The following is a 27,285-nucleotide window of genomic DNA, read 5'->3' as shown; positions in this document are numbered from 1 at the left end:
TGGCATATGCTTTAAAAGTTCAAAGTTGTGCTCTTAAAGACACAGCAATGTCTTTAAAACATAAATTCATATCACACCCTGAGTGGTCGATGCCTGGGCTTCGCCTTGGAGGAAATTAAAAGTTTGTCTATTCATGTGCTTGCAACCCTGTTGAATGATATTATTTACATGAAGAAGACCATCTCCTAGGAACTGTGTTCATCAAAGCATACTTCTACACATTAAGACATGGGTCTTAAGAGGTGGAAACTTTTACAAATTTGCAGTCAGATTTTCATTTTGAAACATCACAGCAAAGATGATATACACAACTGGCACTCGGTTTAAAACGCATCCTGGGTGCTGCACCTTACAAAATTAAGAGCTCACCGAAACTATAATTCCTGGACAACTGGAGTCAGTAAAGAGGTATTATCTCTGCTTGGAACAATGTATTCATTTCAGGAATGTTCTTAGATTTATATGAAAAATCTCGCCACTTACATTAAGAACCCCTGCTTTTAAAACAGAATGAAATTGGAGAACGGTTCAATCTTCTGCTGATGCTCAATGACGGCCCACAAAAGACAGGATTAAACCTCAGTTTTTTAAAAAGAAATTCACAACTAGTATACGACTCCCACCTGTTTATGCTTACCTGAGTCTCAGTCTTGCGGCATATTTCTGGAGATGGCACCTATCAGACTAAGACTTGGTCTACGTTTTCTGGTCCTGTCCAGATTGAATCCATAACCATCCATAGTCTAGGATAACATGGCTATCACAAGTAGCACCAAATTTTAATTGTTAACCTCACAGGCCATACTTCCTGCCGTGTTTGATGTATACAGTGTGACAAATCAGTGGAGGTATTTGATAGCCAAGTCCATGGCACTCAAAAAGATTTGAATCTTCAGGTGATGGTGGTCAGCAGAATCACCAAAATATGCAGACTGGATATCTGAACTGATACGCACAACCTCTTATGAAAAGCTCATGTACAGTTTAAGGACAATCTGCCTATTTTTAAACACATCTAAGAACATTTACTTCTGCCCTTGCCATTGAGTCTGGTGCAATTTTAATACACTGACTGGATTAATCATGGGCTCTGTTTACAACAATATCCTATCTGTGGGCAGAGCCCAAACGTATGTTTCACCAGCGTACTGGAGTGCTTTTTGTTGCTTGTTGTGGTATTCTGACATTTTAACATGTACTTGTGATATTTTGATTTTACACTGTAGGAAAATGGCTCCCTGTTGCAGTTACCCCCCACTTTTTGCCTGATATTGATGCTGACTTGATTGAAAGTGTGCTGGGACCCTGCTAATCAGGCCCCAGCACCAGTGTTCTTTCCCTAAACTGACCTTTGTTCCCCCAATTGGCACAGCCCTGGCACACAGATAAGTCCCTTGTAAATGGTACCCCAGGTACCAAGGGCCCTGGGCCAGGGAAGGTCTCTAAGGGCTGCAGCATGTATTATGCAACCCTGGAAACCCTCACTCATCACATGCACAGCTTGTGTGCGCTGGTGGGGAGAAAATGACTAAGTCGACATGGCACTCCCCTCAGGGTGCTATGCCGTCAACCCACTGCCTGTGGCATAGGTAAGTCACCCCTCTAACAGGCCTTACAGCCCTAAGGCAGGGTGCACTATACCACAGGTGCGCGCATAGTTGCATGAGCACTATGCCCCTATAGTGTCTAAGCCAAACCTTAGATATTATAAGTGCAGGGTAGCCATAAAGAGTATATGGTCTGGGAGTCTGTCAATAACAAACTCCACAGTTCCATAATGGCTACACTGAAATCTGGGAAGTTTGGTATCGAACTTCTGAGCACAATAAATGCACACTGATGCCAGTGCTTGTGCCACTCAGGGTGTGTTTAGTGTGCTTGTGTGTGTGTCCCCGAGTGCTCTACAAAACCCCTCTGGTCTGCTCCCCAAGGACTCAGGTACTTACCTGCTAGCAGACTGGAACCAGAACACCCCTGCTCTCCTTAGGCGCCCATGTGTTTTGGGCCCTCCTTTGACCTCTGCACCTGATCGGCCCTGTGTTGCTGGTGCTGTGGCTTTGGGGTTGCCTTGAACCCCCAATGGTGGGCTCCCTAGTCCCAGGAGACTGACTGTGTAAGTGCTTTACTTACCTGAAAAAACTAACCAAACTCACCTGCCCCAGGAACTGTTGATTTTTGCAGTGTCCACTTTTAAAATAAGTTATTGCCATTCTAACCAAAACTGTGTGTACTACTGTTTTAAGTCAAAGTTCTATACTTACCTGTGTGAAGTACCTTGCATTTTATGTACTTACCTAAAATCTTGAATCTTCCGGTTCTAAAATAAATTAAGAAAATATATTTTTCTATTAAAAACCCTATTGGCCTGGAGTTAAGTATTTGAGTGTGTGTTCCTCATTTATTGCCTGTGTGTCTACAACAAATTATTAACATTACCCTTTGATAAACCTACTGCTCGACCACACTACCACAAAATAGAGCATTAGCATTATCTAATTTTGCCACTATCAACCTCTAAGGGGAACCCTTGGACTCTGTGCACACTATCTCTCACTTTGAGATAGTGTATACAGAGCCAACTTCCTACATACACTCTTTAAGCGTGCTCCCCTCTTCTCTCTCCCTTTTCCTCCTCTGCTGCCCTCTCTGATCCTTTTCCCCTCTCAAATATAGCTTGTCATTTGACATAATATATCTCTCCGCTTTCATACATTCGAGTGATGTACCTTATGACTACAGTTGAATCCTGGAGGATATATTTTGGTCGGCTATGAAAGTATTGCTCCAAAAAGAGAAGGCTAAATGGAACTCACTGAGTGAGAAAAAGAAAGAACTCTGCTTATGTCCCTTACCCCCCTTCTGTTTGTCTCTCCCTGAGTTTAAGACCTACCATTCCCCACCCCACCAAGTTGCAGAGAACTGGACTTAAGAACACTACACTCTCACATCTAATCACTATAGTTTCCGCTAGTATTTCTTGTCTCTCACATGCTCTCTTTTTCTTGTTGTCCCTCACTTCCATCTGACTCATTTGAACTCATTTTTCATTCTCTGTCCTCTCAAAATATGCATACCTACAAACATTGCCTCCCTTCTTTTTTACCCTACCTTAGTGCAATATTTATTTTGCTTCTTTTCCTTCTGTGTCATACTTTCTATCTGTTATCATTCTCAGACATCTACATCATCTGTGCCAGCTTCTATCTTAGTTTATCTCTACCCTCCCATCTTCTATGACTTCTTTCCACCCTATTTCTTATATTCATACAGCTTTCTCCTGCCGGACACCTTAGTGTTCTACCCCCTCTCTTCCCTATCACAGGAATCCATTCTTCCTCCACATATTCCTCTCCTTCACAATGTTCTCCTCTTTTCCTAGGTGGAGTTATGTATTGCAAATATAGCTGCATAGGAAAGAAGCACGGTGCAAATATTGGGGGCTGGGATGTAATGGTAGGATGGGAAGCTGCCAGGTAAATGTGTAGAAAGGCCAATGTTAGGCAGGGGAGGGGTGACTTCGAAGCAAGAGCAGGTGCCACTGAATAGTAGGAGGAGTCTGGAAGGGGTCATCTCTGAGGACCGGTGATTGGGACACACATAGCCACAAAGTTACTTGATGAACATGACCTCGAGCTCTTAAATACTGAAGCAGAAGATGGGTGGTGCTTGGCATACACGAACTGTGATGGATGCCTACAATTTAGGGGGTTGGCAGTAGAAGGCTTGGCATCAATTTTTCTACTTCCCGCATCTCCTTGCTTCATCTCTGGCGACGATATTGCTTCAACCATGTAGATAAATCTCTAAGTTGTGTGATGTACGCTTTCTGCTACCCTTTCTTTATCTCCGTATACTTTCTAAATGTATCTGTTCCTGACATGACCTTCTCTCTCTCTCTTTAATGGTCCACTGTTCTTTTTCTCGTCTTTCACTGTCTGTCCTCCTGTACACTCACAACATCTTCGGATATACCTTTCACTACTGTCCTCACATACTTCGCCATCAGTCTTCCTCTTTCCCCTGAACTGCATTTTCCTCTTGTGCAAGCACTTTCCCTTCTCCTTGTTCTCCTGTTTTCTGGTTCTATTTTTTATATTTCTCCTGTACCTGCATGCTCTGTTCCTTTCTCCTCTTTTTTCTCTCCTGCTCTTTCGCATCTGTTACAGGGCCTGCTTTAGGGCGGTGTGACAGGTGCAGCTGCACCTGGCGCTGACCTGGGGGAGGGTGGAGGTGGGTCGTGTGTGTTGGAGCACTGTTTAAAAATAGGTTATGTGCTTTTAGCACATCCTGCAGAGATCATTGTGAAACCCGGAAGATTTGAGGCAACAATAAAAATCTCAAGTTAACTCTGGTGATTAATATTCCTCCTGGAGAGAGATGGAGTTTATCTAGTGGCAGTTTTTACTCATCCTACGGAAGCACAGAGGGTTAGTGTGCCTGCTGCAAATAACGTATTGCATACCGATCACAGAACGGAGTGTGAGTGATCTATATAACACTATGAGAAATGAAAAGCATGCCAGAGATGGTGGTAGTGAGGAAATCCGTGGTGAAGGAGGTCATTAGGGATGACAAAAAAGAATGTTGCACCAGGCGCCACCAGCTCTACAGCCCTGTCTGTTACTGCTCACCCTCTTCCAGCTCCATCCCTTCACATCTCCGTGGTTTTGTTTGTGACATCATATCTTGCTTTCCCCGTTGCCTCATCGGCATCACTTTCCTATTTTGCTTTCTACCTCAACGTTTCTTCCTTTGTTCTTATTTATCTCTGTCCTCGCGTCCCTTTCTGTCTTTCCCTGAATCCCCACTTCACATTATTTTTGCTAAATTTAATTATAACTGATTGAATAATGTGAAAAACTCCACATACAAACAACTGAAAAATCCATTAATACATTTTACAGCTGTGCATAAACATGTGACTGTGAAGTTGGTGACTATAAATAAAAGCGATAATCGTATGAATTATTTACCTTTTGAAAACAAACAAATGCTTTTATGTGCTGTGACATGTTTAATTGGATAATATAAATGGGGCCTATGATTTAAATGGTGTAAGCGAAAGAAAACTGAGAAAAAAAGGGCCAAGGAAAACAAGAAATGCAACAAACGAGGAGGTAAGGGCGTCTGCCAGGCCCACAGCTATCTTTGTTAGATTGCTTTGACACGATGCTCAGTTTAATTTGTTTTGATATTGTCTGGAAATTGGAAGAGGCGAGAGAGAGAGCAAAGCACAAAGACTTAATGTGTATTTTGATCCCAGTATACCAATGATGGGTTCTCTTGAGGTTTAGGGGTGTGCAAAGCTTTTATTAAATGAGCACATTCTTTCATAATTCAGTATTATTGGGCTACCCGATCACAGAATTTCCCACTGATTAGCCCCCAGCACACTGGCAATATTCATTAAAAGTGCTGAATAGTGCTGAAACTAGGTGTGAGGTTTTCTCATTAGTTGAGTTGGGAACTGGCATTAAACCATGTTCATCATTCTTTCGAAACTGTATGGTCGTTAGATACTTAGGGCCAGATTTAAGAAAAGGGGTGCTGCGTCCAGTGCAGCACCACTTTTCTTGTGCCTCATTCACCCCACTACAGCCACCATGTGTGTGCCGTATTTAATATACGGTGCACCATGGCGCAGGGTTGGTGCAATAGTGTCAACAATTTTGACGCTATTGATGTACTGTGCAGGATTAGCACGAACATTTTTGCTCTAATCTTGAACAGTACATAGGGGTCCATGGCAAACAATGGCATGCCCCTTTAAACGCCTGCACTATGCAGGTGTTAAACATAGCCGGCAAAAATGATGCCCCCCCTTACATACATTATGCCTGACACAAGCATAATGTGGTGCAAAGGGTTACAAAGTGGCAGAATGCACGCATTTTGCCACTTTGTAAATATTGCATGGCTAATTTGGCCTTGGTGGGCCACATTAGCGTAAAAAAAAATGATGCTAATGTGGAGCAAGGAGGCGATAGGTCCTCTTAAATCTGGCCTTATTTTCTTGCAGCCTCTTAAAAGTGACCTAAAAGTTCAAATTTTCTCTTGAAAATCTCTATGTGGATACATTTGTGATCTACAGATAGTAGTCATACCATTTGCCAGAATTATGGTACGTTTTTGAGGAGAAGACCGTGCACAAATATAGTGAGATAATAAGCCACAAGAGTGAAGGCCTATAGAGAAGTTAATGAAAGCAACTTCCTACTCAGGATTTAGGGGTACTGGCAGCACTGCTGGTGAGTGCCCTATCACTACAATAGTAGTGGACCATGCTTCATCATAGTATTGCACGTTTTATATAACAGCATAATTCTGAAAGCTACACTCATCGTGAGCATTAACTACATTTATCCGACTGAAACAAGACTTACAAAAAGCCTTGACTGGAAAAATAATATGAACATCTTATAATACTATCAATTTGCACTGTCACAGAGTTGGGTGCGGTCATAGGCAGATGTTTGAGCAAGGACTATTGGGTGTTCACGATGGCCTAGTGTTCCTCTAACTGTTGCCAGAAACACATTTGTTACCAATCACTGTGTCCATCAGCTTGTACAAAGATTTAGGTGGGGTAGCTCCATCTTGAGCAACCGGATATAATTTCCTGTGATGACTTCAGGGGGGCAAATATCATATGACATAATTTCTTGTGACATCATCTTTTCACTAATATGTAGTTCATTATGAATCTTGAAAAATCCTACATATTTTTGGTCACAGAATGTAGGCAAGCATGAAAAGGTGGCAGTGGAGAATTTATCTGAGAACGCATTTGAGACTGGATTCATTCCGTCATCCCCTTTTTTAGGTTATGCCTGCACAGCACTTGCACAGTGCTTGTGAAATCTACTGAATTCAATATAAATCTCAATAGGGACTTACAGCCCACCTTTGCTTTTCATTGGTTCCTGTGCTTGCCACTTACTTTTCGTCTGTTTATATTGGCTGTACCATATGTCCTGTGATGACTTCAGGGGGGGAAACATCATATGACATCATTTCTTGTGACATCATCTTTTCACTAATATGTAGTTCATTATGAATCTTGAAAAATCCTACATATTTTTGGTCACAGAATGTAGGCAAGCATGAAAAGGTGGCAGTGGAGAATTTATCTGAGAATGCATTTGAGATTGGATTCATTCAGTCATCCCCTTTTTTAGGTTATGCCTGCACAGCACTTGCACAGTGCTTGTGAAATCTATTGTATTCAATATAAATCTCAATAGGGACTTACAGCCCACCTTTGCTTTTCATTGGTTCCTGTGCTTGCCACATACTTTTCCTCTGTTTGTATTGGCTGTACCATATTTCCTGCATTTAACAATGCCTGTTACTCATGTGTTTACTCTTATCAGTGTCACCAGGCCCAAGTACTTTTTCATCTGCCTTTTTAGAACTCTTTTCTTTAGGTTTTGTCTGCACAGCGCTTGCTTTGTTTGTCCTCCGTCCTTTCCCTAATCTCTTGGTGGCCACACGCATTTCAAGTATGCTTGTTTTTTCTTTTAACTTTTACCTTTGCTATGTCATATATCGCCATGGGGACGCTCTGCAGTGCTTAATTTGTGCTTGTTGTTTCCGGTGCTGAGCACCGGCACTTACTTTTCAGGGCCGGCACTTATTCTTCTGCCCCAAGCATTTGCTGCGAGCAAAAGACGCATATGGAAGAGAAAAACGAAAAAGCGTCACAATGGGAGAAAACAGAAAGGTGCAAGAGTGAGCTGAAGGGACAGGAAGTGGCTTTAAATGGATTGAAGAGGCCCGAGATGGCTTCAGGATTACGCTGCCTCAGTATTATGTGTTCCCAAATTTAATTGCAGCAGCCGCGTGTTTAAGAGGAGGGCTTTGAGCACCGGCACGTTTTTATTTACAAATTAAGCATTGACGCTCTGCACCTGTCTGCGAGAAGCGCCACACAAGTGAAGTGATTGATTATTCTGACACACAACTCATAGCACTACGCAGAGAGAGCAGGAACCATTGATTCCCCTACAGTGTTGTTCAAAGACACAATGGGGTTTCCCAGGAGTGCGTGAGCACGGCGTGTTAGGAATAATTTCAGAGCACACAACTTCAGTGATGTAATGAGGCATTTAAGTGGCGTCATTGTAGTACACGCATCTTTCTGACACGTAATGTCACTTTATGTACAATTACACGCCCAGCCCACAGATGCAGCAGAGCTCTTTGGTGACTGGTTGCCTAGAAGCTGCTGAGGCACGGAGCACACCAGTGAGATGGCTTGCGTGGTTTCCTGAATGCTGGTGGAGTTGATTTATTGCAGTACGCTTGGGGAGTTTATTCCAGATATCTAAGCAGAATACAGTTGTGCCATATCGCCTCCTCCAGTATAGCGCAAGCTCCTCTTGTCAGGGCGGGCTGATATTGTTGGGGAGATTAGGGGTTACTCTAGTGGGAACAGGTTGTCAAAACTAAAAACAGGGACAGGCCAACAGGCAAAACATAGAATTAGGACGAAAAGTGTGTGTGTGTGTACACACACTCTCTCCTCTCTCCCTTTCGTACAACTTTTTAAACACTTATAACTTTGAGAGAATTTCCTCCCTGCCCTCCTCCTCTCTGCAGGTTTATGAACTGAAAGTCCAGATGAGCTCCAGCTGTGCTACGTGAAGGAGGCTGATGCAGCCGCAGCTTCAGCCTCGGAAAACAATAAGCTCTATTTCACAAAACTGGGACTGTCCAGAGAAATCCGGGATGGCTGGTCGCCCTGCTCGTATCGATATCAGAGTAGATGAGAAAAGGACAGCAATCGAAGGCCATTCATTTTGTTCCAGTTCAGAAAGTTTTGTCTCGCCCACAGAAGAGAGAAAGCAGATTGAAAGTTGTGCCATGTCACAGGGGTTAAGAATTTTTAGGTTTGCTTTGCATCCTGGGATGTGTAGTCTTTTATTTGTTAAGATAAAATCAAGCCACAATGACCAGAAAGTAAATGATAAAAGCTAAAGTGAATAAAGAAACACGTGTTTCTGTGACGTGACTGTGGGGGAAATACACATAAATCAGAACCGGAAATCATTTTAATTTCTCACGCAAGTTACCAATAGAAAAAACATTCAGAGCCCCTTTTCCATATCAATACATTTATTTTAATTGTGCAAAGCACATTTAATGGCTATAGGACAAAAGCAAACAAATACACTTTTTTATTATTAAAAAATACATGCCCTTGTCCCTTCCCCACAGTTATGCGTTAATGAGGCCGAGAGACGGCCACTGGGCCTGAGTATTGTCTGAGTATGAGCACCTATATTGCTCCACTTCTCTTTATTGCATGCAAGGATGCATTTTGAGCAGGGCCACTGCAATCATCTGGCAGGCATGGACCAAATTGTGCAACAGGTTTGACTAAATTAAGTGGAGAGAAAGGGCAGATTATGCTGCTTAATGTGGTGGGATTTGTAATTACATTACTTCATTGATTTTTCATTTTTAGGCAGTCCGACAGTCAGTGCATCCGGTGACACGTTTGAAATGCACATTGCACCCACCTGCCACACTTATTATTGCATTTGCCTTTTAAACTTCCTGGTGTTTTCTGCAGAGCGTGAGCTTGTCTCTTTATGCCATGTTACATAGCAACTCGCACTGCTTTGCAGCGTGTAAAAAACATTGACAAAGCTAATAGATTTTGAATAGGCGAAACCCATTGGCTTTGTCAATGCTTGTTTATCATGTAGCGGCTTCATTGAGGTTAATGTTATTTTATGTATATCTGTATTTGTATTGGAAATTTACATTAAAGTGTTTTGTAATGTGATTTTTTTATATAAAACAATCTAGCTGCTCTCAATATGCTGTTCCTGTTGTCTCTTTGTGAGATGAGTTGAGGGTTATAAAGGTTTATGTCTAATGTCCTGCCTAATGTGCTCGTAGCATCACCCATAGGGATTTGTAGTACCATTAAAAAAAAAGAATAAAGAATCAGCATATTTGGTGTATCTGTCTGTGGGTTTTGTGCAGCATAAACCTAGCTAAAAAGCAGCTGAGATCCGTACAGGTGCAAAGATATAGTCCCAAAGAGATTACTGAGTTATTGGGTTCCTGGAGGGCTAGTGGACCTCTATTGTATCTTTATGTAGTGTTTTTTAAAGAGGTTTGTCTTCAGCTCGTCCTAAAATGGAGGAGCACTGACGTGCCCCTGATGGATACATAGATGCTGTTCTGAACCGTGCATGCATGGATAGCAAAGACCTGTTACCAAAGTATGCATGTATGCATATGTTAGGGTATCACAAGACCAATAGTGTTATGCTTGTGATACTGGATAGGGCGGCTCCTTCGCAATGGCAAAGGAGCTTCGCCCCCCGGCTGAGCCAGGTGCTGAAAAATAAAACAATATTTCTTTATTGTTTTATCTTTCAGCTGCTGGCTCAGCCAACAGCATGTGAAGGGAGGGATGGGCTGGGCCACTGGAGGTGAGGGAAGGGGGGGGGAAGGAAAGTGCTCCTAAATTCACATTTGTGTTTGGCCGACTGTCTTAGGCCAGCCAAACACACAAACACTCTTAGGTTTCTCCAACTGGGCTGTTGTGAACTGCCAGCTGGAGAAACTGCACAAACCCCAGGTCAGTGTCTGAGCGACATTCCAAGCCACTCAGACCAATCCTGACACTGCTTTCATGCTAGGTTTGGCATGAAAGCAGCACCAGGATTGCTAGGGAGCCTGTGCTGGTGTACCAGTGAATGCTGGGACACCAGAAGAAGAGGACCGAGGTGGCAGGAGGCGAAAGCACCTGGAAGAGGTACATTTCTTTTTTAAATTATTGAAGTTATTAAGTTTCACTCTGCAAAATTCCATAGTGTTACATGAAAACCCTGTGAGATTCTAGAGAGTTCTGTAAATGGGCAGAAATCATCACATTGCACAGTTCATACTGATTTTTAGTGGCAGGAGCTCGTTCTAAACTGAAAAAGCAGTGTAAATGGCACCATACTACGCTCAGAGGCCGCTGCTTTGTAAGTTGCTTTTGATGCCACTTGGGTAGATTTTGTAGTCGAGCTGCAACTTTGTTACCATGAATGGCTGTGACTGCACACATTGGGAAAATTTTACTGAGTGCCCTCCTAAAACATGAAAATTGTACCAGGAGTTGCATGTTTTCGCACTCACCAACTTTCCGTTTGTGATCAGCTAGCGGGGAAAAAAGTACACCACGTGGTGGTTGGTGGAATTTGACAGGAACTCCGCATTAGAAGTGAAATGTGGAGTTGCCAAAATTCCATCAACTCCACTGGCAGAGCGGAAATTATCACCACCACCCCTATTTTTAAATAGCATATAGCCAGAGTCAGATTGAGACCAAAAATAGGTCTGGGCAAATCAAAATAAAGTGGCCCACATTTGAGGAGCATGACCTTCCACAAAACAATACATAGTTAGTATCATGGGGCTAATTTTAGGGGTAATATATGGTAATTTATGAATTTTAAAGCTTATAGGGTCAATAGCATTGGTTAAGACTGGAAACCTGGCAGCTGTAAAAACTGATTGCCTCATTTACAAGGTTTGACGCACCAAAAAATAGTTGCACTGTGTCAAAACCGGTTACAACGCCATTTATGCATTGTATTAACAATGCAAGGCACCATGGCACAAGGACCCAAGGATGTGTCAGAAATTATGACACATCAGTGAGAGCTCTGCCACAAGGCATCAGCCTCAAAAGTGGTGCATTCCTGAAGCTGGCCTCACAACTGATGTAACTTCAGCAAAGCATTGGAAATCAGGGGCGATGAATCAGTTATGACTGACGCAAGTAGCCTAATGTTGGGGGACCAATGTAAAAGGATGTAAAATGGTTGAATAGCACCTAAACCAATCTCACATTGATCCTGGATGTAGTGTAAGCAGTATGGCTACGTGTCACTATTAGACTTGGCATCATTGGTGTGGTCTCCCCTAACTTTTTGCCTCTGCTTCCCAGGTTGTTTCTGTGTGCTGGATTCTGTTTTTGATGTTTTGTTTTCTCTGGACACTTTACTACTGTTGACCAGTGCCAAAGTGTAAGTGTTCCCTGTATAAATTATATGTGTAAATTGGCTTATCCATGATTGGCATATTTGGTTTACTAGTAAGTCCCTGGTAAAGTGCGCTAGAGGTACCCAGGGCCTGTAAATCAACTGCTACTATTGGGCCTGTGGCACTGGTTGTGCCACCCAGATTAGTAGCCCTGTAAACATGGCTCAGACCTGCCACTGCAGTGTCTATGTGTGCAGTTTTGAACTGCCAATTCAACCTGGCAAGTGTGCCCTTTTTCTATATGTAAGACACCCCTAAGGTAGGCCCCAGGTAGCCCCATGGGCAGGGTGCAGTGTATATTAAAGGTGGGACATGTACTGATGTGTTTTACATGTCCTAACAGTGAAATACTGCTAAATTCAATTTTCACTGTTGCAAGGCATATCATCTCTCATAGGTTGACATGGGGGCTGCCATTAAATATTATTAAAGTGCAGATTTCCTTTGGGAACAGATAGAAATGTGGAGTTTAGGGACTCTAAACTCACAATTTAAAAATACATCTTTTAGTGAATTTGGCTTTTAGGTTGTTAGTTTGAAAATGCCAATTTTAGAAAGCATGCATTTTCTTGCTTAAACCATTCTCTGACTCTGCCTGTTTGTGGATTGCCTGTCTGGGTCAGTTGGGCTGTTCATGAATCTCCTCTAGACAGTGACACAAAGGTGCTGGGATGTAGCCTGCATATCCTGATGAGCCATCTAGGCTGGAGGGGAGGAGTGGTCACTTACACCTGGATGGCTGTGCCTGCCTTCAGACATGGCATGTGACATGCACTGAGGGAGAGATGCACTGAGGTGACTTGCACTGAGGGGCACAGAGGTGACATGCAGTGAGGGGGAGTGCTGTGCACTCCCCCTCAGAGCGCATGTGTGTTTTGCTGGCCGTCTTGTGCCGTCCAAACACACATGAACACAGGGCTCTCTGCAGCCCAGCAACACAGTTGCTAGGCTAGAGAGAGCCTGCATAAGCTCCCAATCTGTCAGGGCTCACCCAGCCAATCCTGACCTGTTCTGAGCAGCACCATGATTGGCCGCAAGGCAGGGTGGGAGCCTGTGCCTGCATGCAGCAATGACGTGGACGAGAGGAGCAACGCCCAGGGGAGGTGGTACGTTTTTATTAATTTTATTTGATTTCAATACATTTTAAGGAATCAACCCCCCCCCCTGTGCGCCACCCTGCCCCCAGGGATCCCGCAAGCCGCGACTGCTGACCTGCCCGTTAGGCCTGTCAATCTTTGCACACACCCCTTTCCTACTTGGCCTGAATGTGACTGCTTGGGTGAGAGGGGTGGCAAGGAGGTCACATGAAAAATATTGCTTCTGGACTGTCCGTATGGTGTCTGGAGTGAGAATAGACCAATGACAAGAGCAACATCTGGCCTGTCAGCGAGGTCGCTGCATGCTACCTCCCCTCCCCAACCATAATGGATTGTATGTAATCATGGGGGAGTAGTAGCACAAAGGAAATAGTTTCTGGGCTGGCCCATGGGCCAAGGTGAAATGGCTCAATTGCTCCAAAACCTGACCTGGCCTCCCAGCGATGTCTATCAGCATGATCATGCGCCCCTCTGCCCACCCATCACGTTGTGGCAGAGAGAGGCATGGCAAAGACAGTGCTTCTGTGTTGGGTCTCCCCACCCCAGTCTCAGAGGGGTTGAGGTGAGAATGACCCACCGGCCAGATTAACATCTTGTTCCCCAGTGAAGCTGCTGCACACACCTCTCTACCCCATCCATTATAGCCTTACTGTGATGGCTTGGCGAGGGAGGAGTAGGAGAAGGGCACAGCCTCCAGCTTCAGTGAGGAGTCCGCAAGAGGCAGGTTAAAGATGGCCCAACTACCGCCACAAATCTGGCTCACAGCTGACACTCTGGCACCAACCCATGGTCTGGTGAGCGACTGTCCACTTTACCAATCCGACCCTCAAACAGCAGAATGTAGTTGTGCTTTCATTAACAGTCTGCATTTTTTCATTGTAATCAAAAGAGCTGTTTTATCTGTGCTAACAAGAGTGTAGTACTTCTACGTATTTGTACAGCGAACAATTCAGTAATGAATAGTGCTTTTCAAATATGGACAACCATGCTAACAATGCAGGGGTATATTTATGGATGATGACAAAGTTAGAGCCAAGAAGTAGAAAAATGTGACATATATAAATAATGCAATGCTCTTGATTGCCATGTGAATATCAGACTGGCCAGAGTCTCTAAGATCCATAACAACTTGTTTTGAAGTAAGTGGATATATTGGGGTCTTTAGTGAGTCCACTGTAAGAGAATTGCGCCTCTAAAAATATTGTAAAGGGTTCCACCTCCAGGACCCCACACCTGCAAAAATGACATAACTAAACTGATACAAACAAGACTGCTTCAAAGGAAGCCTTAAATACAAAACAGGCAGAAGGCTCTTATGCCATCCGTGGCAAACAAGAATAGGATAAACTACTTCTGATGACCTGCACTAAACATACACATCTCTCTAAACCTCAGCATTGTAGATGGTCACAAACCAAACCTCTTCCTCGCAAATGCTCCTGGATTTTGTGGATGCCACAGTATCTTACATAGGAGCTAAGGAACCTTGTTGTCCTTTACAACTCGTTCAGAGGTCACCTGTGCCCTTGTGGATAGCAAAGATGGAAGGCTTACAAGTTATTTGGTTGGTTTGCTACCACTGGCAAATAAATATGACTCCACACCAGTAGGCTGCAAAAGCCCAGGAAGGCTGTGAATGTCTCAACCATAAATCTGTCTGCAAAGAAATAGTATGATTCAGTTTACAAGTGCTACCCTTACAAAGGTCATAAAGAAATCATAAAAAAGGAAGAGTTACTATTGAGATGCTGGATTTCCCACAGACTCTGTTCACAGTTTTAGTCACAAATAAAGGATGTTATAATTTCAGGAATGTTTCTGCTTGAGTCAACCTTGAGGCGAAGACATTTTGTTAGCATGGATGTTTTTCCAACATGGTTGATGATGAAGTAGCATATTCAGCCCTTTCAATTAGTGGTTAGTCTGAGAAGTTCTCCCCCCTTGTAATAATTAACATTTTCAGAGGATAGTTTGATGAACCTTTTGACTACACTTAAGTTAAGATGTTCCCACCATGTATACCGTACATGCAGATCAAAAAGCACTATCAATAACAGTAATCAATGGGAGTCTAATTGTGACACACCATGACCTTGCAGCCATGAATAACCACAACTTTATCTAAAAGTTAGAATATGTATTTCCCTATATTAACGATGCTAATGTGATGTAGGTTAATCTCAAAATAAATTGATAGACATACAGAAACCACACTGGCTGAATCAAGATGACAAAATAATTGCAACCCAATCAAAGATCGGGCTACTAAACATTCTAAAATAACAGTGCAAATTAATAGCAAGAACAACTGTGCAAACAAGATTATATACATTTAGATTCAGCAAAGAAAAGACATCAAATGTTAATCCATATATTGAACTTCATTAGTGAGGACCCTAACTAACATCAGATTAGCATAGCATGTTTGGGCTTCATGCAAAACTATTTAGTCAACATAAATTTGGAAAAACATCTAACTGTGGCACTATCACAATAGCGTTTGGCACCTAGAAACAAAAGCAAATAGACATAGCAAACAATCTCATAGTCAATATACCTATCATCAGATTTGATCAGCAAGCTGTGACAGTCTTCGTCCTCAGGACATCAGTCTGGTCAGCAAGGCATCAGGATTCAGCATCAGAGTTAAAAAATGGCAAAGTCTTTTAAGCAATTAAGTTAAGCATGTCTCTTCTCTGGACTGAAAATGGGCAAAATGGTGTATTCTTCTCAGTGCAGCTAAGTTAAATGATCTAAAACTACTTCCCAGGTCTGTATTGGTCAAGGCATGTTCAAACTTTGTCCAATAAAACTAAAACTTCAAATCTACATTGCTACTAGTACACGGTTTACATGTCGATGATTGGCTTCTTTTGCACTGTTCTCATCATCCGGATCATCAGGTAACAATTGTTGCTGCTTACACTCCAGTCAGTGTCTCCATTGTATTCTCCTGAGAAAGTCAGTTCTACACATATTACATAAAACAATGTTGCATTACCTAGTACAGCATCTTCCAGCAAGCAGTTCTCATGAGAAAGACTTTTAGCTACGAGCACATAAGGTCAGCACAGTGGAAAATAACAATTTAATTCTCTAAGCAGATATTTTATGAAACGCCTAAGAAATGCAGCTTGACTTGAGGCCTTGCAGCTAGGCCAAGACCTCACTATCTTAAGGCCTACAATTAATAAAGCTAATACATAATGCATAACCCTAAATATGACATATTACTACACTAATCAAACAAAAGCTCAACATTTCATGTAAATAAGCCCTTAATAAGTACACTTTGTGAACAGTGGTGGCCACTCACGTGGTCACTGCTTCAAATGCGTGCATTATTTTTCTCTATTTTATTTAATTTCCTTGCAAATTCAACACTCAAAATACAGGAATAGTCATCAGTGATTTCAATGATCAAATAAGCATTAACTGTTGGTCTAAGCAGTTCTCCACTTCCTTGTGATAATCAACATTTTCAGAGGATATTGAACTTTCTGGAAAGTGAAATGAAGATCAAATTTTTTTAATGACCTCTCAATACTCAAAGCAGCACGAGTTCCTTTCTCCTTGTAGTACCGTTCTACTGACAAAAGGCACTGCTTTCTTCTGCTATTCTCATTCAACTGCGTGTTCTGATTGTAGTACTTCTTAACCTCTTAGCTGCTGGGCCTTCCCCCCCCCAGTGCTGAGCCCTTTTTTGGCTATTTGGGGTAGTTCGCGCTTAGGCCTTCATAACTTTTTGTCCACATAAGCTATCCACGCCAAATTTGCGTCCTTTTTTCCAACATCCTAGGGATTCTAAAGGTACCCAGAGTTTCTGGGTTCCCCTGGAGGAGACCAAGAAATTAGCAAAAATACACATACATTTTTTTTTTTTAATGGTAAAAGGTCCTGCTGAAGAAGGCTTGTGTTTTTTTCCCTGAAAATGGCGTCAACAAAAGATTTGTAGTGCTAAAATCACCATCTTCCCAGCTTTCAAGAACAGGCAGACGTGAATCGGAAAACCACATATTTCAACACAATTTTGGCATTTTACTGGGATATACCCCATTTTTACTATTTTTGGTGTTAGTTAGTGACAGGAATGGGTATGAAACCAATACTGGATCTGGGAAAGCTAAGCATTTCTGAAACGTAGACAAAATTCTGAATTCAGCAAGGGGTCATTTGTGTAGATCCTACAAGGTTTTCCTACAGAAAATAACAGCTGAAAAAAGAAATATTGAAATTGAGCTGAAAAAAACAGCCATTTTTCTCAGCGTTTTACTCTGTAACTTTTTCTTGCAATGTCAGATTTTTTAAAACAATATACCACTACGTGTGCAGGACTCTTCTGGTTGCAGGGATATATATGGCTTGTAGGTTCACCAAGATCCCTAGGTACCCAGAACCAATAAATGAGCTGCACCTTGCAATGGGTTTTCATTCTATACCGGGTATACAGCAATTCATTTGCTGAAATATAAAGAGTGAAAAATAGGTATCAAGAAAACCTTTGTATTTCCAAAATGGGCATAAGATAAGGTATTGAGCAGCAGTGGTTATTTGCCCATCTCTGAATTCCGGGGTTCCCATACTACCATGTGAATTACAGGCCATTTCTCAAATAGACGTCTTTTTTACACACTGTCTTACATTTGGAAGGGAAAACTGTAGAGAAAGACAAGGGGCAATAACCCTTGTTGTGCTATTCTGTATTCCCCCAAGTCTCCCGATAAAAATGGTACCTCACTTGCATGGGTAGGCCTAATGCACGCGACAGGAAAGGCAACATGGACACATCACATTTTTACATTGAAATCTGACGTGTTTTTTGCAAAGTGCCTAGCTGTAGATTTTGGCCTCTAGCTCAGCCAGCACCTGGGGAAACCTACAAAGCCTGCACATTTTTGAAAACTAGACACCTAGGGGAATCCAGGATGGGCTGACTTGTGGGGCTCTGATCAGGTTCTGTTACCCAGAATCCTTTGCAAACCTCGAAATGTGGCTAACAAAACACTTTTTCCTCATATTTTGGTGACAGAAAGTTCTGGAATTTTAAAGGAGGAGCCACAAATTTCCTTCCACCCAGCATTCCCCCAAGTCTCCCGATAAAAATTATACCTAACTTGTGGGGGTAGGCCTAGTGCCCGCGACAGGAAATGCCACAAAACACAACATGGACACATCACATTTTGACAAAGAAAACAGAGCTGTTTTTTGCAAAATGCCTAGCTGTGGATTTTGGCCTCTTGCTCAGCAGGCACCTAGGGAAACCTAGCAAACCTGCACAGTTTTGAAAACTAGACACCTAGGGGAATCCAAGATGGGGTGACTTGTGGGGCTCTGAACAGGTTCTGCTACCCAGAATCCTTTGCAAACCTCAAAATGTGGCCAAAAAAACACTTTTTCCTCAAATTTCGGTGACAGAAAGTTCTGGAATCTGAGAGGAGCCACAAATTTCCTTCCACCCAGCATTCCTCCAAGTCTCCCGATAAAAATTATACCTAACTTGTGGGGGTAGGCCTAGTGCCCGCGACAGGAAATGCCCCAAAACACAACATGGACACATCACATTTAGACAAAGAAAACAGAGCGGTTTTTTGCAACCTAGCAAACCTGCACAGTTTTAAAAACTAGACAACTAGGGGAATCCAAGATGGGGTGACTTGTGGGGCTCTGATCAGGTTCTGTTACACAGAATCCTTTGCAAACCTCAAAATGTGGCCCAAAAAAACTTTTTCCTCACATTTCGGTGACAGAAAGTTCTGGATTCTGAGAGGAGCCACAAATGTCCTTCCACTCAGCATTCCCCCAAGTCTCCTGATAAAAATGGTACCTTACTTGTGTTGGTAGGCCTAGTGCCCGCGACAGGAATAGATCACACAACGGGCAATGTTGGTACTTACATGAGGCAACTGTTGACCCTGGGGTGATCCATTCCTTACGCAGGCACTAGGTATAGGCACTCAAGTGGAGTAGTGTTTTTATCAGGACAGGTGAGGAATCACTAGGTGGTAGGAATTTTGTGGATCACAGCATATTCCTGTAGTTTGTGTGACAGAAATGCAAGAAAAATAGAGTTTTTATTCAAGCATTTCAGCTTTGCAGGGTATTCGGTGTAAGAAAACTTTGGGGAATCCACACAAGTCACACCTCTGTGGGCTCCCCCGGATGTCTAGTTTCCAGAAATGTTTGGGTTTAGTATGTTTCCCTATATAGCCGCTGAACCCAGGACCAAAAACACAGGTGCCTGCCTTACAAAACCAGTTTGTTTTGTGATAGATGATTTTGATGTCTCCACAATACAATTTGGGCAGTGGAATTTGGGGCTGAACTAAATTGGGGGGCTCCCAAGAGAGCACCCTCTCTGTCCTTGCCCCCGCATTCACCTGCTCCATGGGTTGGGCTAACCCACTATTGCCCTGTTGAACAAACTGTGCTTGCGAAGGGACGACAGGACTGCCCTCATCACCTCCCTCACAATTTGCTGGAAGGAGTTATCCAATGGGACTCCTCCAACTGAAAAACCACTCTCAGAGTCTGCGCCATTATCTTATCCCACAGATGCTGTCTTAGTATCTGCTGTCTCAGTCTCTGATCCTATGCCAGAGCTGTCCTCTATAACCAGAGTGACGTCAGCAGCAGTCATCCATCAAGATGCCATCTCTGCTATTGGCTAAACTGTTGCTCTAAAACACTAGCCTACATAGACAGTCACAAAATTGCTGGTGTGTGTGTGTGATACGTGCAACAGTAGAGGCCACCTTACCTGCGCTTCTTCCCTCAATCAGCACGTTCTTTCAAGACACTCAAACACCTTGTCACATACCAGTCGTCACAGTACTTAGCACCTCCTGCGCCCAGTCCAACAATCATTCTTGGTGCTCCCACTCCCATGTCCTCCTCCTCGGATTCCCCCATTACCAACCAGCAAAGGTGCTCTTCATCTCTCCATAGCCACCCCTACCCCGCACATACATTTCATTTGTATAATAACGCAGGTAGTGGCTGACTTTACTAATGTACTCAGCGATTTACTTGAAATACAGATTTGCTCTTTGCAGTAGTCATATAAACCTTCTGCGCTTCTTTATGCCACTAAAACTGCCACTAGACAAAAGTCTGATCCTTTTGTAGCAGAAACATAATCACACCGGACAGTACCGGCCCATTTAAAGCACTGCTGATACGTAAAGATGTAAATTGGCCGTAGCAAATTGTTAAAATAAACTCTTTACACGCCAAATCATTTAACTGACAATGATGATCATTTTGTGGCAAACAAAGAATATGTCTTTGGTCGAACTGACTTCTGTTATAATTTAAAACTATGGAGGTTTGAATGTAGGCATTCGAAAACATCTAAAAGATCATAAAAGTGAATTGGAAATACTGCTTTCCAACATACTAAATAGCAGCAATTAGAATTTTCATGAATCAAAAAAAAGAATTTGGCCCAAGTTGTATTGTTAAAAACCTCGCCATTATATGTCATGGAGAATGTGTGAGCTGTGATCTGATACTCAACTGCCCTATGTAAGTAATACCTGATCCAATATTAATGTAAAAAATACCAGAACCCTCCGCTTCCACACCACATCGTAGGTTAGTTTTGAACATGTTAACAAATTATAAATATCTGTAACTTGAAAAAATCTAGGACTGTAATTAACATTTTAAAAAACCCTGTCTTGGAATATTTAAGGGATAAAGGACCCCCTTAATGTACATTATGACGATATTGCAAGTCACTGATGATTATAAGAACCATATAGAGGAATGAGTCGGAAAGACAAGTTCTTTAATAATTTTGTGGAATTATGAGGTGTCTTTTAGTATCCTTATCATGTACCCCAGGCGGTAGTTTATTTCATCTAATACATGGTCACCACATCACCTTTCCCAGAAATCACTTAAAACCCTGCTGTGTAGCTCTTTCATATGAAAGAGAGAGCGGACATGTTTGCAAACATGTAGAATAAAAATAGAACTTGAAGTGCAAAATTAAACACATCAAAACCTGTTAGGGATTTGTTGCAAACAGATTTTAGAAACAGTTAAATACAAGTTTCATTTTTTAAGAAATAGTCTGCAGTAGCTTGGAATGTGTAGAAACATGCAAAAAGATTCTAGCTTTTTGCTGTCTAAGGAGTGCAAAAAATAAATGTACTCTCTCTGCTAGAAAAACAGAGCAGAAGAAGGAAAATCAATGTTGTGTTTTCGTTCCCTTAAACAGCTGGTTCAGTTATGCTCCGTGACGTGCCAGCCTTTCGCCCAGGCTGCTGGCTTTGGCAGCAGGCAATGTGACATCAGAACTCAACTGTAGGAATTTATAATCCATGGGATTCTGCAATCGCTGTATGAATGCATGCCTTTAATATCTTTATAATCGGCGACTAGGAACTTCTTGGTGACTTGCAATACCCTAATAATCTACAACAGGGGGTACTTTATCCCTCATATGATAGTGTAGTTCTGATGTATTTTCTTCATAATCGGTGACTGGGTGCATCACAAGTCATTATAAAGAAACTGGAGATCGTGATTTATACAAGTATTACAGAATCCTGTGTGTTATAACACAATATAAACATGAGAGTTAAACGTGTTTATTCAGAGTGTTGTTTGCTGTGGGAACATTAACTTGACTGGAAGAAGACCTCGCCTTACCCCCACCCTGTAGATCAATCTAATGGTATGTATACAGGGTGAAGTCCAGTTTACATGAAGGAGTATTCTAAACTCATCGTGGACCAAATAGGGAAATTACATTTACATCAATCCAACAGAAATTACCTTTCAAGTAGAACAAGCTGTCTGGTAAAGAGTCTGAGCATCATCTTTCCACCTCCAAACTAACAGCTCGAATTTAATGAACCTTATGAATAAAATAAAAAAAGTAACAGTGAGACAAGCCATGTCTACAGAGAGCGATGTCTGATGAGGGATATGACACAACAGAGGCGATGAACAAATGGAATTTTGATTTAACACCCGCTCCGAGCGTATGAGATTGAATTGCAATATTATCAGAATGAATGCACCTCCGCTGCACAGCAGAACGTGGCTCAAACTCCAAACAAAATCTATATTTGTCCTTCTTCTATTTCTCAACCGTTCTGTTGCTGTGCATCTCCTCTTCTATCTAAATCCACTGTACTTTCTCTCATTCTCTTACATATTCTGTCTTTGTTGTTGCCCTTGTGAAGCTCATCTTTGCCTGTCAATCAATTTTGTGGTCATTCACTTTCTTCTCTCTCTTTTTCTTTACCCTTGTGTTTTTGCCCTACCTCTCCCTGCACTTTATCTTTCTTTGCTCACTTATCTTTTGCACTCCTGTTTGGGTGACTAAAGTTGTTGAACATTGCCTAAGCTATTTTCAAGAATTTGTATTTATTTATTTATTTGTATGTTTTTAGTAACTTCATCATGTTAAGGACGTTTTAGAAATCAGCTTGTAAAAAATTCAAAAGTTTGCTTTTCTTAGGAGAACATTGCCTCAAAACCGACTTTAAAGCATGGAATGACTCCCCAAATAAAGTTTTTATGAGCGAATTTCTCTTCCCTTAAAATGTGTACAGCTTACATTTTTTTCTAAAGATTGACAAAATCGCATAATATATTTCTTCAGTTAGCCTGCAATTTTCATGAGAATTATATTCTTTATGTATATTATGTAGACATTTGTCTTCGGTTGTGAAATGGTATGGGATGCATTTCCTTAACTATATGTTGCTTGCGGGATACACAATACACGTGATATGCAAAACCGACTTATCGGGGATTGCACGAGTTCACACCTGCAAAATAATTATGCTTCTGTTTTATTATCAGATTTTAACCTAAAAGATGTATGCCACACCCTACGTTATATATAGAGACGAGCACAGATGCCAGGGTTTGCAAACCACAGTTTTTTAAAAAACTTTGCTCACTTTGCTATGTGCAGCGCTTATAAAGATTTTGCTGTTCAAAAGATGGGCAGCTGTAGTCTCACCTCAAAGCAGTTGCCGCAAGGGAAAATGGTTGGATGGCGCTCTATGAAAAACCACAACCCCACATGTACAGGACCACAGCCCTCATTCATCACCCTATACAAATCAAAGTCAGTGCATTCTCCTGGCAAGTTCCTGGTTTGCTTTCCCTTCCTCCGCTCTCACATCATTTGAAGCAACGTTTCCAACTTTGCTCAACTTAGTTGGTAAAATATTTTCCTTCACGCACTCCTACACATGTTACTGGACATTCTAGTTGTGGTTCAATACATATTGCTTTAATAAACTTTCCAGTGTATTATCCAAAACTATTCACAATAAACTTTGTTATTTTTAAGAAGCCGGCACCACACCCAAACTCGGTTTAGATCATGAATAATTCTAATTCTAGTACACATTCATTGGCTTTAAATTACTCGTGGTTCCTCTTTAAATTTTAGCTCACTGACTTATGAAACTCACCTCACATATAAAGATGCCACCTGCAGGCTCTGATCCATAAATTGTGGTTCTTCAGAGTCGGATCATTAACTTTGTTGATCTCCATCCTAAGAGATCTCCACCAGCTTGACAAATCTCATTGGCTATATGTGCCATGAAATCTATCATAATGTGTTCAGCTGTGAACGATAATGTTTAAGGTCTCTTTGTTTCAGAATAGTTGCACCAAGTGATGCAGTATTATTGCCGTGTTTTAATAAACATCTGCATTTTATTGCTATGCACAATTTAGCAAATTGAGAAGGCTATGCTGCTAATCAAGTATCTTACAAACCAGTGTCTACTTTTTTATCTTAGATGCATGTTTGAAAACGTGGTGACGCGGGTGGCATGGCTGAACCGCAGTATCATCCTCTACGCTGGCAATGACAAATGGACCGCAGATCAGCGGGTGATACTCATAGCCAACACCAAATCCGAGTTTAGCATTCAGATACAAGATGTGTCTGTGTATGATGAAGGGCCTTACACCTGCGCCGTGCGAACAGACTATCATCCCAAGACTGCTCGTATGCACCTTATTGTGCAAGGTAAGTGAAGCTGCCTTTGGTGACAGAGTAAGCATATTAATTGTTTTATAGCAGGGCATATGTTTTGGATGAGTTCAATTTAAAATGAGTATGTATTTCACGATTTTAAAACAAAATTGATCAAGCCAAGCATGAATTACTGAAGTGCTCTAAGATATCCTGGTATAGCCAGAAATTCAGGGAGACGATTGAATAGCTGAAAAAATTGAGATTTCCATGTAACTGCATCTGCACCAGCCTTACAGGACCAGTAGACACTGACCTGTAAATTTGCAAGCTCATCATAACATTGGATTGCCGGAGGGTTCCTGAAAAAAACTATAGACGAATGAAGAGATGCCAGAAATGGTAGCTATCTCTGCTAGTCTGGTAAGTCCTTTACCAAATTTGGACAATCACCTCAACACTTCAAGTTCATCACTTCAACAATCAACAGTTCTAATGGGATAAATATATGTTTTTAAAATATTTCGCTATATTTTAAAATAAAGTAAACAAAATAAAGAAAAGAAGTGAAAAATAGAGAAGAAGGTGATCAGGATCACACAAAACTACAGGTAAAAAGAAAGAGGCAGTGAGTAGTTGTATTGAGACATTTATATAGCACTTACTACTCCTATATAAGGCACTGAGGCAACTGTCTACATGGGCAGAATGCCCATTTGTGTGGTTGCAAGGGTGTTGTCTTAGTTTTTGATCCTATATATGAACTTTTCTGTGTCCTGCATGATGACCACAAGTTGCAGTTATCGTGTTATGGTTCACAGCACCTAGCAGGGTATTGGATGAAGGAGTGTGAGAAACAGCTGTGCACTTTATCGTTTCCAGAAGGACCGGCAGCTTTAGCAGCTCTATATTCCTCCTTATAGTATTTTGTATGATCATAATCCACTTTGCTGCCACCTCCAGTGAGTTGTCCAAACTAAGATATTTTGATTGAGGGTTTATCATTCTAAGCAGACATGGATGGAAAGAAACATGATTGGGAGATGTGCTGAAATGGACTTTGTGACTATCATCCCACATCTAATTGTCAATGTGAGGTGTAAAAAAGAGGTCACAATATGTGGTTAATTTGGATCTATAGTGGGGGACTAAATTAAAGTCCTACGATTGGCCAGCAGGATAAGGCCGGTCTTACTCAATTATTCCATTCCTGTTTAGTTGGTGGTGACTTGTTTATGGGCTGATACAATGATGGGTGTTGGACAAGACCTTAATCAGCTATGTCCTATGCAAGTATACGAGATTTAAGCAGAATACTGGAGTTACTATGTTGCCTGTTTGAACTTCAATCAGCTGCTGACCACCGCTGAGCATTGTGGTAGTGGCATTAGTGTGGGACAGAGGGTTCTCTATAAATTAACATTACTATATAATAGGCTAGCCATTGATCAGCTCCGTATGACGTACCTGCAAAGAAGTGTGCAGATGAATTGTTCCATATCCATGGGCTGTAAACTGTAGATTGAACTTGAAGATACAATTATCATTCTAGTTTCTATCCCAGGGTTGTGTGATGATGTCTTTGGGAATATCCATGTTTAAACTCTCTTCTGAAGTGCACATGCTCCTAAATGTTTGAAATCTTGTCTGGTAGCAAGTTTCAAAGGTAGCGGCTTGGACTAAAAACAAGTGTCAAGCCCCTTTTAAGTATTGTAACTGACTACAATAGGACTACAGCAACCAAGACCTAAAAAAGAGACACTGCAAAACATCAAAAAAGATATCTTCCACACAACATATGAAATGGCATGATCTGAATGCCATATTTTCCAAAAGGTGATCAAAGCAAGTAAATCGTTCAATACCCTGCTGTCTAGGATTATTGTATCATCAAAACACTGTGTGCATGATATACTGTGCCCTTGATGCTGTAGCACTGCAACAAAAAACAAAAAAATTGTGTTTCCCCTCATAAATGTCATCAAATAAAATAATTGTCCATGTTTATGGATATGGTTCTTGTGCAGCATGCATGTTTATCAGAACGTCCCAAAAGTGAATACTGGCCTTGGAGAGATCAGTTACTAACTGTATCAGCGACAGTTTACTTAATTGTAATAACCTGCCCCTGAAATACAATAGGCAGGCATGAACACTAGCGAGGGTGATCATAGTATGATAGAATATTGCAACAGAATCCAACAGGATTTGATTTGAACAAAAGTGGTCAGCAATAGGACAGACAAGAACCATATTATATACACAAAAGGATATCTAGTGGGAAACCCTGGAAAAGGTCTACGTCACTGGTAATGCAAAGAATTACACAATAAGATTTCTGAAAGAGAGTTCAAAAGGGTACCAAAGGGTTCCACTGGCTAGTAACCAAAATAAAATAAATGGGGTACAGAAAATGAATATAATAAAAAAAATGCAAAGAAAATGGGGGGCATGGGGAAAAAATGAAGAGAATAAAAATATGTAGCCGAAGGTAAATCACTACTGAAAGATAGGAAATTAAAAAAAGTAACCAGAAATGGGTGAAGAAAAAGGGGTAGAACATGAAATGTTAAAATAAGAAGATACAAATTTAGAAGTAAGAATAGCAAAAGTGAAATATGTTTACTTCTGTTTGTTTGTGTGCCATATGTTTAGGTTGAAAAATTCCATGGTAGCAGAGTAAATTATAAAAAGTAAAAAAATAAAAACAAATCTTTACCTTTAGTGTTGTAGACCATTGTACTTTTTCAAAGGTGACGTGTGAAACACTAATCCCAAGAGGTAACAAAGTAGGCAGCAGATACAGGGAAGGGAACATGCTTCATGAGCAATGCACAGAAGTACATAGCTACAGAGCACAGGGGTGAACAAACAGATCAAAGGCATTTTAAGGACTGTAAATGTATTACCACGTTTGAGCTCATTCAAGCCTTTTTGATGCCAAACAATTTTGAAGTATATATTAAACCTTCAGAAATGGGTCCACACAAAAACACCCAAAAGCTCAAGCTGTTTGGTGTCCACCAGCCAAATAGCACCAGTGGAAAGCTAGAACAAGCCTTGAAAAAGTAATTTAATTTTGAGTATGGATCTAGATTTCGATTTGTTTCACCTGCAACAATAACATTTTATATGGAATTCAGGGCCAGATGTACATAGTCTTATCTCGTTGTG

General features: G+C 41.4%; 1 protein-coding gene and 1 long non-coding RNA gene across 4 annotated transcripts in view; one reads left to right on the top strand and one right to left on the bottom strand.

Annotated features, from left to right (window-relative positions):
- Positions 1-27,285, top strand: part of LOC138285029 (neurotrimin-like) — a 972,192-nt gene that overhangs the window by 437,181 nt on the left and 507,726 nt on the right. For all 3 annotated transcript variants that reach the window (XM_069224458.1, XM_069224459.1, XM_069224457.1), the window contains one exon: positions 23,933-24,165. In XM_069224458.1, the coding sequence (XP_069080559.1) occupies positions 23,933-24,165 (233 nt within the window). The remainder of the gene's footprint in view (positions 1-23,932; positions 24,166-27,285) is intronic.
- LOC138285030 (uncharacterized) overlaps positions 1-27,285 on the bottom strand; it is a 244,475-nt gene that overhangs the window by 152,303 nt on the left and 64,887 nt on the right. The window contains exon 2 of the long non-coding RNA XR_011201492.1: positions 21,936-22,017. This is a non-coding gene — a long non-coding RNA (uncharacterized lncRNA). The remainder of the gene's footprint in view (positions 1-21,935; positions 22,018-27,285) is intronic.

Source organism: Pleurodeles waltl, chromosome 3_1 (genome assembly GCF_031143425.1).
Source record: "Pleurodeles waltl isolate 20211129_DDA chromosome 3_1, aPleWal1.hap1.20221129, whole genome shotgun sequence".
Lineage (NCBI taxonomy): Eukaryota > Metazoa > Chordata > Amphibia > Caudata > Salamandridae > Pleurodeles > Pleurodeles waltl.
Note: the sequence above shows the minus strand (reverse complement) of the source record. Positions and strands in the feature narration are given on the sequence as shown.